At 42.8% G+C, this 9,904-nt stretch overlaps 1 protein-coding gene across 1 annotated transcript; it reads right to left on the reverse strand.

Moving 5' to 3' along the window:
* Window positions 1-8,487: 8,487 nt before the first annotated feature.
* On the reverse strand, window positions 8,488-9,396 carry LOC149435343 (taste receptor type 2 member 13-like). Its single transcript, XM_089662754.1, has one exon. It carries the CDS (start codon window positions 9,394-9,396, stop codon window positions 8,488-8,490), a length of 909 nt encoding a protein of 302 aa, XP_089518880.1.
* Between the last annotated feature and the right edge of the window lie 508 nt (window positions 9,397-9,904).

Raw genomic sequence — 9,904 nt, forward strand, 5'->3', positions numbered from 1 at the left:
GGGTATGAATACTTTTTCAAGGCACCGTATATGTAATTAATGTATATTTCTTTGTTTAAAAGAAAATAAAACAAAAAAAAAGTAATATGTGTGTCTCATAATTGACTGTTAATGGCTATGATTCAAAATCGGTCATATTTGGGGGGGTGGGGAGTGGATCGATCTGTTGGTCACCCGTTATGGTTCCCCGTCCTGTAATCTCAACAGAATAACAATGTAGAAAGCCAAAATAGACCGTTGGTGTAAATTTTTGATGTTTAGCTTCATGCACATGACTTTTATTTGTATAACTAGAAGAACTTATCCATTGTTTGTGTGTTTGCAGCCTCTGTGTAATGGTCAGTAGTGTATTTAGGTTTTGTGCAGCCCTAGGCAACACAAAAATCGTCTGCCCCCATGGACACCAACCAACACCACCCCCCCTTCCCTTCCCGTGGAGAGAGCCTGACATTGACCAACAACACCCCTGCCGCCCATCTGGGAGACCCTTTCACTACCCTACCCCCCTGGTGATAGAGAGAAAGACGCCTATCTTCACAGCTTGGGACATCCCCGGGAAAGAGAGTCAGGCTCTACATACACCATCAAGCAGCCCGCAGCCTCCCTCATGGTTCCCATGGTACGCATGTCCCTTCATCCATCCTTTCTTCTGGGGGAGGTGCTGCCCCCCTGAAAAATGTCACCCTAGGCTAGTGCCTTGTTTGCCTTGTAAATACACCCCTGGTAATGGTCCCCATACACTGGACAGAATGTTTCTGGAAAATCGGTCATTTGGACTGTTCGTGATTTTTTTTTTTTTTTGTCCATTTAATGGGCACAAATAGAAAATCTTTCTATCATTCAAAAACATTTTTTATGCTCGGAGGAACAGGTTGGAAAACAAACGATAAATTGAAAGGTTGACGTGTTTCTCTCCCGTCTTTAAAGTAAAAATTCACCTTTGCAGAAAAAATAATAAATGCACATTTTTTTTTTTTTTTTTTTGCAGGTAAATTTGCATTTATTTTTTGCGTTAGGAGCATGTAAAGCATTGCACCTGCAATTGGCAGATCACTGATGCCATGCAGGTCTCCTGCATACTGTCAGTGTATCTGTTTGCTTGTACATCCCGTATGAGCAAGCCGATACTTGCATGAGCTACCTTGGCGCTCGACAGCGCCGTGGTAGTTCATTGAGGACTACAAGCCACCAGCTACTAAGGCTGCCGGGACGTCTAATCCATTGTCTCAGAACACTGTGAATGCATGACCTGTGAGGACGGAGTCTTGCAGGGCCGCGCTGTTATTGAAATCTGACAGCTAGTACGGGGAACTTCTACCTCTACTTCTGTCACATGTAACATGTTCCCAAACGTAAACTTGTCCTTTTTAAAAATCTAACTTTTCGTACTGTGCATATGTGAAAAAGCAGATGAAAAACTGATTCATTTATGTCCATTTGAATGATTTATTGTTCAAAATTCGGTCATTACATGCGGCGCTTCCTGCTTGTCACTGGAGCCGTCACTGCCGCTCCTTCTGTCGGCCCTGCTTTAGGCATAGCCGCACAGCGGGAGGTGAATGGCGGCTGCGGTCTGTATCAGACCAGACCAGACTACGGTCGCCGCTTACCTCTTGCTGCATGGCCCAGTCATCTTAAGCCCAGCCCCCGCGAGGGAGTGCATCCGGCAGTGGTCCAGACGGGACTGTCCCTCGGTCCAGTTTTGGATCGTGGTCCGCCATTTAGTGACCACTGCTGTAAAGCATTGCACTGGCGATCAGTAGATTGCTGATGCCATGCAGGTCTCCTGCAGATCTGTCAAAATATCTGCTTGCCCATACGGGATGACGGTCAAGCTTCAGGAAGCTTCAATGAACTACCACGGCGCTCCACAGCACCGTGGTAGTTCATTGAAAACTACAAGCTGACAGCCGCTAAGGCTGCTGAGGCTAGTAGGCACACATTCACAGAACTCTGGGGGGCGGGGGTGACAGGCAAGGCTGCGGCTATGGGAACATGTTTCATGTTCCACCCTAAAAACGGGTGGAACATATAACGTGTTCCAAAGGTGAAATTCTCATTTAATAAGGTCCACTGAATCCTTTCACATGTCCTTAGGGATAATATGTCCTTAGAAGTAATGCAGATCTGCCTTATCACTTGCCGCTTCCCCGTCAAAACAAAAGGCAAGCGCATGGATCTGGCGCAATAAATCACTTTAATAAAAACTGCACTCGTGTACCAATAGTATAATTAAAGAGCTGCACCAGAAAGGCAAGATGGGAGTACTGCCACCGGGGCCAGCGTGGGGCCGGCGCATTCGTTACATATTACACCCTGAATATGGATGTAACATGTTACAAAAGGTAAACTTATCCTTTAAATCTCCTCCCACCCACCTTCTAAACCCTATTGTATCTATCCTGTACAAGAAACATGTCTATACTTACCTAAGATGTCTATACTTCCCTATTCTGAGAGTGACCCAGCTCCGGTCACATAATCAGCTGTCAGGTAGAGGGGCGACAGCCAACAACGGACTCCCCATAGTAAGCCTGAGGGTGACATCACCGCCCAGGCTCTGCAGCCGTTGCCGGCAATCTCTCCTCTTCACTGAAGCCTGCTGCTGGAGAAATAGTGTGACCAGACCGGAGCGCCAAGACAATAAGTACGTATTCATGTCTTTCTTCCACATAGTAGCTAGTATAGGACCTAGAATGAGGGTGGGAGCAGGTTTAGGCTTAGTTAGGAATAGGCTAGAATGTAATATTTTATATAATTAACTATATAACTCCCTGGACAGTTTTTGGGACCACACGGCTCAGAAAGGATAGCATGGAGGCAAGTGAAATTAACACACATCTTCCAATGTGATGTCTAAGACTAGCTGTGAGATCAGACAGGGTCCCTCTCTTCCCTCCATGGCTGTCCAAAAACAGAACTAGTAAGAAGTTGGCTGCTTTGATAGGCGTGACTTTTATTCATTTCCAAACACTTCCCCAGGAGAAACGTCTTGATGAGAAACCTCCTTGATGAGAATGCAGAGGGAGGGGGACATGTCAACAACAATGTTCCAGGCAAGTGCTTGTAGAGTAGACAGAGAAAATTGTGTTGTCGGACAGCTGTGGAGGGAAGAGGGGTTCCCTGTCTGATCTCAGAGCCAGCCTTAGCACATAGGAAGATGGGACAAAGTACTATATATATGTTACCTCTGGGGAACAGAACACTTTTATACAATGTAAGTGAGACTTTATTTGGGGCAACTAAGATTTTTACGAGTCCAGTTATGGCAATTCCCATATATTACATTGGTTCATGAGAACCCATATAGAGTATCCAGAGTCTGGCAAGGGTCCACATACAGTATACTGTAGCCGCAAACCCGAATGACAGCCAAGACTCGACCTGAGTTTGGGAAAACACTAAAATGACCAAGACCTTCCATTTTAAGGACAATTTCAGGTACAGGTAGCAGCATGCTTCAACCACCAATCCCATATTTTGTTCTATTTGGCAGAACAGCCCCTATGGACATAAGATTGACTTCCCTGACCCATGATTGAAAATGTAAAAGGTGGCACCTGCATCCAAGAGTGAGCAATCTGGGTAAGAATTGAGTCATATACATGTCAGGATCGGGAAAAAATCCTAAGAGGCATAATTTAGGGTTTAGTGCCAGAGGCAAACCCATTTGGTCATGTTGGAATTGAACTAGCTGCAGCCCGAAACGCTGGAGCACTGGGCCAAGGCTAATAAAAGAATGTACCATTGGAGTCAGGGCACTGGGGGCTGAAGGAGGGGCAATAACTTGCCACATGTATAGGGGTCAAATAGGCCCAACTTCTTGACATTTTTTTAACTTGCCAATGGGGCCCCTTTAAAAGAATTTTTAAACCTCCATTTTTGTTTGGGCGGGGGGACGCCAAAAGTACTAATATTATAAATAGTTTCCGCTCCAAAAGAATAATAGACAATACAGCTTATGATAGCAATTCCAGTGAACCCTGCCATTTCTAAAGTTAAAAGAACGGTAGACATCAAACCAGAGGGAAAAAAAAGCACGTCAATTGGATGCAAAGTACCAGAGCATTGAATTACCCTTCTCTGCTGTGGGATAGAAATTCTACCAGTTTTACCAGTCCCAAGGTGGTGGGGTGAAAGAGAACAGGATCCGTGTCTCTTGCGCTTGATTTGTGAGTCAAGAGAACCCAAAATACATTCGACGAATCTGGGGACTGAATGTCATAGGATATGGAAGGATACACCAGTTAACACAAAGCAACTGTTTTATACACTATACATTTTATTGCTTTGCAGCCAGAAATTAAGACAGACACAGTTTTTGTTTTGTCCAGCTGTATTTATTATTCACTCAGTGCAACTAATAACAGCCCCAAATCCAATCACTTTCCTAAGCTTGCTTCCTCAACCAACACAACATCTCCAAATACGCCCCTTCTTAACCAATGACACCACAAAGCTCCTAATCCACTCCCTGGTTATCTCTCGTCTTGATTGCTGCAACTTCCTCCTCATTGTCTCACCTTTACACAGGCTATCCCATCTTCAGTCCATCATGAATGCTGCTGCCAGACTCATCCACCATCATGCCTACTACCCCTCTCTGCTATTCCTTTCATTTTCTGCCACTCACCTACCAAATTAAATTAAAAATCCTAACATCAATTGGCAAAGCCATCTACACTTCTTCCCCAGCTACATCACTAATCTGGTCTCAAAATACCAACCAAATCATTCCATTCGTTCCTCCCAAGACCTCCTGCTCTCTGTCTCCCTTGTCACCTTCTCCTCACATGCTCGCCTCCAGAACTTCTTCCCAGCCTCTCCCATCCTATGGAGTTCCCTACCCCAATCTGTCCGACTATCTCCTACTCTGTCCTCTTTTAGGCTATCCCTGAAAAACTTTGTCTTCAGAGAAGTCTATCCTGCCTCCGCTTACCAACTGTACTCTTATTTTGTCCATCAGCTCATCCGCCACAGTTATTTCCTTTTGTATCACTTGACTCTTCCTTTAGATTTGTATGCTCTAACGAGTGCTGTGCAAACTGTTGGTGCTATATAATTCCTGTACAAAAATAATAGTAATAATTGGCAGATTGTAAATCTTTGTGTTTTTGTGCCCAACGAAGGAGACAAGACTTAAACATGGCACTCTTCCTGCAGTAAAATGAAGCACAATGATGCCATCAAGAAGAGGTTGCTGGAGCTGAAGGTCACCTTATGCACATAAATGGTGTGGCAGAAGTAAATGTCACTTTGATCATTGGGCAAGTTGCACCTACTGTTGGAAGCAGACCTAGAGAAGGTTAGTTGGTGGCATGAAGAACATAAAGTCAGATGTGGTAAGAGGGACAGAACAAATCCAATTGCGTCAAAGTGATCCCTCTCTAGCCAGTCCCTACTAATGTGCAAAATGCCAAATACTTACCTGCTTATAGCATACTTTAATGGACATATGGTGCCGGTATGGAGCAGACAGATGAAGTTGGAGGAGAGCTACAGATTCAGGTCTGGTCTCTGACCTGCACTATGTAATAGAAATATGTAAGGGTATATAGCAGTGTGCAGAGGGTTCATTCGGAATTTTAAATGCAAATGTGGAGATACCCCTTTAGCACCCTATGGGGTAGATTTATTAAAAGTGGTGCACTCAGAATCTGGTGCAGCTGTGCATGGTAGACAATCATTTTCTAACTTTAGCTTGCTCAATTAGGCTTTGGCAATAAAACCTGGAAGCTGATTGGTTTCTATGCAGACTTGCACCAGATTTTGCACTCTTCAGTTTTAGTAAATAACCTTCTATATGTTATGTGTATATGTAAGTTATGAGGTTTGAGCATAGACATCTCATCCATTTCTCCAACATATACCAAAGCCAGCGCTCAGATCTTCATGCTACACAGAAAACACTGAATCAGACACTCGCTGAGGTGCAGCCCTCAATAGATCAGGGAATCTTGATGCTGGCAAAAAAAAGAGAATAAAACAGGGCGCACTCTCCTCGTGCATTACCGTGATGAATAGAAAATGTATAAAAAAATCACAAATGCATACTCAGAAACCGAAGAGGTCATAAAAACAGAAACAAGGAGCCAAAGATGACAGTCATGGACAGCGGAGGTCCTTGGGGGAAATGTGCTAACGCGTTTTGGGAGTCAAACTCCCTTCCTCAGAGCAGATTGGGGAATCCACTAATTGACATTGTCCATTACCAGTGAAGATTCCTGGCTTCAAATAACAAAAGCGTTTCGGCCCTTTGAGGGTCGCATCAAGGGGGTGAGGGGACATTGTAGCCACATACGGATTGTTTCCATCGGTGGTGATGCACATCCACAATATCACCTGCACTTAGGAGTAATTGGAAAGTCTTTGGTGTATATGCACCCAGGGGCGGACTGACAACTCATGGGGCCCCCGGGCAATAGGAGATCATGGGGCCCCTGTGTCCTTGCCCAAACTCAAAAAAGCCTATGAAAAACGTACCAGGGGCATCTCATGGGGCCCCCTACTGCCCCCGGGCCATCGGGCAGTACCCGAGTTTCCAAATGGTCAGTCCGCCCCTGTATGCACCTTGGACTTGGTTGTTTTAAGTTTTTTTATTTTTTCATTTTTTTTTTATGTTTACGGACTATTATATGTTCACTTATTTTTTTTTTATGTGTTTGCTCACAAATATACTTTTTGTATGTGTGTTTTTGGCACTATTGTATTTAATTGATCCCACATTTAGGGATCCATTTTATGTCACTATTTACTTTTTGGCTTAACTTAGCCATTATTTGTCACAATCTGCATGATAATGTTGATCCCTGTTAGGGATTCACGTTCTCATTTTCACCATCATTTGCATGAATTTATTGATCCCTATTTAGGGATTCACACTTATTTGTGTTTTATTTTGTGTATGATCCTATTTTGGATAGTGGGGGTATTGGTTCCTGGTTTTTTATACCTGGTGTGATCACTTTTTCACTTGAGATCCCAGAGAGGATCAATCCACTGATTTATTGGCATGTATATATATTTTATGTCACTTTATATTGAGATCCCCAGAGAGGATCAATCCACTGATTTTTTGTCACATATATATATTTATGTCACTTTGTTTGTTTTTGCCATATTGTATTACTTTATTATTAGGGTAGCGTTGCATCATTTTGGTTTTGTCAATCCATGGAGGCCCCACCTTGCTCCTTACAGGACTTTGAAGGATCTGCTACTGGAGGCTTAGTTTCAGATACCACAGCATACCTTCAGAGGTTTAGTGTCATCAATGCTCTGATAGGTCAGAGCTGTTTTGGCAGCAAAAGGGGATCTGCTAAATATCAGGTGGGTCATCCTAATGTTTTGGCTGATTGGTATAGTTTGTTCCTTATTTCTGCTGGTGACTTTTGTTGGCCAAAAGTTTAGTTCATGAACTTCACAAATTCTGGGGATTCGCCATGAACCCATGGTAGTGGCAAACCTGAACCTCATCCCTAGACCTACTTGTACCGCACAACTGTCATATTTCAAGTGGTAATAGTATGTATGATAATGTTCAGGGGTGTAAGTGTACATAAGCCCAATCAATAAAATCTCATATAACGTTTTTTTAATGGTCAAATACAGTGCATGCTGATACATCACCGCTGCAGGAAGGTACGGTAATTTACTTATCCCTAGTCCATGAAAGAAACCATAGGACTTTCCCAACACCATTGTTTTTTTGGCTTCCAAAGGTATGACATGGCAATAATTATAGAAACAGTTTTCACTATAAATAATCAAAAACCATTTCATTTGAATGCAAAGTACCAGGACATCAAATGACCCTTCTCCAATGAGTGATGGAAATTCCATGAGTTTCAGCAGTCCTGAAGAGACCACGTGAAGAGAACTGGATCCATGTCTGTTGCGCTTGATTTGTTTATTGCGAAGAGAACTTCAGATGTTTTTAAAAATAGACAATAAAGCCTATGATATCAGTACCTTAAAAAAAGCCACTTCTAAAGTTAGAAGACAAAGCAAAGTTTAAAAAAAAAAGAATGTCAATTGGATGCAAAATACCACGGCATAGCATTACCCTTCTCCATTGTGGGATGGAAATTCCTCCATTTTCACCAGTCCCAAAGAGACTAGGCAAAGAAAACTGGATCCATGTCTGTTGATTTTTTTTTATTGCCAAGAGAACTTACCATTTTTAAATAATAGACGATAATATGATAGCAGTGCCTTTTAAAAAGGGCACTTCTACAGTTAGAAGAATGGTAGAAGGCAAACCAAAGTTAAAAAAGCATGTCAATTGGATGCAAAATACCAGGGCATTGAATTACCCTTCTCCACTGTGGGATGGAAATTCCACCAGTTTCACCAGGTCCAAAGAGGTGGGGTGAAGAGAACAAGATCCATGTCTGTTGTGCTTGATTTGCTTGTTGTCAAGAGAACTCGAAATACATTAGACAAATCTGGGGAATCTCAACGTCATATAGGATATGGATACACCAGTTAACCCTTAACCCAAAGCAGCTTTCTCATAAATCCTGGTGCAGCTCGTCGTAGCTTAGCGTTTCCTTGGATCATAATGAGGCTGTGTATAGAGGAGTATACCAAAGGGGTTGTATAACAGATATAGTAGATTGCACTTCCCCTAGGAGCCTGCTCTATTATAAGGAACAGAGACAGCACAAAGTACACACAGAACAAGAGCGAGAGTGAAAACACCGTGTAGCCAGCCTGGATGTGGGCTTCCATGCGAACTCCATGACCCGTTCTCATGGTCACATGCATCTTCCTCAAATGTTTTATGAGGGATCGCAGTATAAGATAAGCAGACAGGAGGACACAGAACACAGGTATTGCGTATCCAAACATGACGAGCACGGAACGATAAGTAGTCATGTAAGAAAACCCAGTTTTGTTACAAGGCACAACAGATGTGCTACAAGGACCGTTCTCTTCATTGTCACCAATCCAAGCCAAAGGAAGAGCCATTAAAGTACAAAGAAGGACAGAAGCTGTTATGATAAGTCGATAGTAGTTTGTGATATGTTTTTGTGCCCACCTAAGAAGACGAGACTTAAACACGACAATCTTACTGCAATAAAACAAGCATAAAGATGCCGTCAATAAAAGACTGCTGGAGCTGGAGACCATCTTAAGCACATAAATGGTGCTGCTTAAATAAGGGTCACATTGATGTTTGGACAGTTGGCACATCCAGTTGGCAGCAGACCAGATCTGGAGAAGAAGGTTGGTCAGTGCCATGAAGAATATATGAAAGTCAGATGTGGTAAGAGGGACAGAACGAATCCACTCCTGAAGGCTCACTCCCAAGATGAAACCATTTGTTATCACGCCAAAGAAGCAGGCCACCATCTGGGCTGCAGAGATTCCCACTTCCAATGTGCGAGACATGATGATGCCGTAAGAGAGGGGACAGTGACTGAAGGATGGTTATGGATGCAAATATGAATAAGGGTTGGGTTCAACACTACCCAATAGTAAAGGTCATTTACATTCGAAAGGAGGGGCTACTGCTGGATTTATGCTATGTAAAAACTTAGGGAGATCTGTTAAATAATTTTAATTCCACTAATTTCAAAATCCAACAATTTACATAGCTCCAAACTGTGCTTTATTTGGAGGGACTGTCCCTTTTTTTGGAACCAAATCCCGCTGTTCCTCTTCATTTGTCCTTCTCTTTGGTCTAATGCAGTGGTGGGCAACCTTTTTTTCAACTGAGCCAAATCTTGCCAAAACCACGATTGAAATTTATTTTGAGAGCCACATTTTTAAAACTGAAAATACATCCCCCATATAGTAATTCATCCCCCATATAGTAATTCATCCCCCATATAGTAATTCATCCCCCATAGTAATTCATCCCCATATAGTAATTCATCCCCCATAGTAATTCATCCCC

Source organism: Staurois parvus, unplaced genomic scaffold, assembly GCF_062004578.1.
Source record: "Staurois parvus isolate SC_StPar_1 unplaced genomic scaffold, SC_StPar_1.0 ptg001533l, whole genome shotgun sequence".
Classification (NCBI taxonomy): domain Eukaryota; kingdom Metazoa; phylum Chordata; class Amphibia; order Anura; family Ranidae; genus Staurois; species Staurois parvus.

What these genes read in the sequence shown, in the direction of transcription:
- LOC149435343 (XM_089662754.1), bottom strand. Translation starts at nt 9,396, where the DNA reads ATGTCTCGCACATTGGAAGTGGGAATCTCTGCAGCCCAGATGGTGGCC.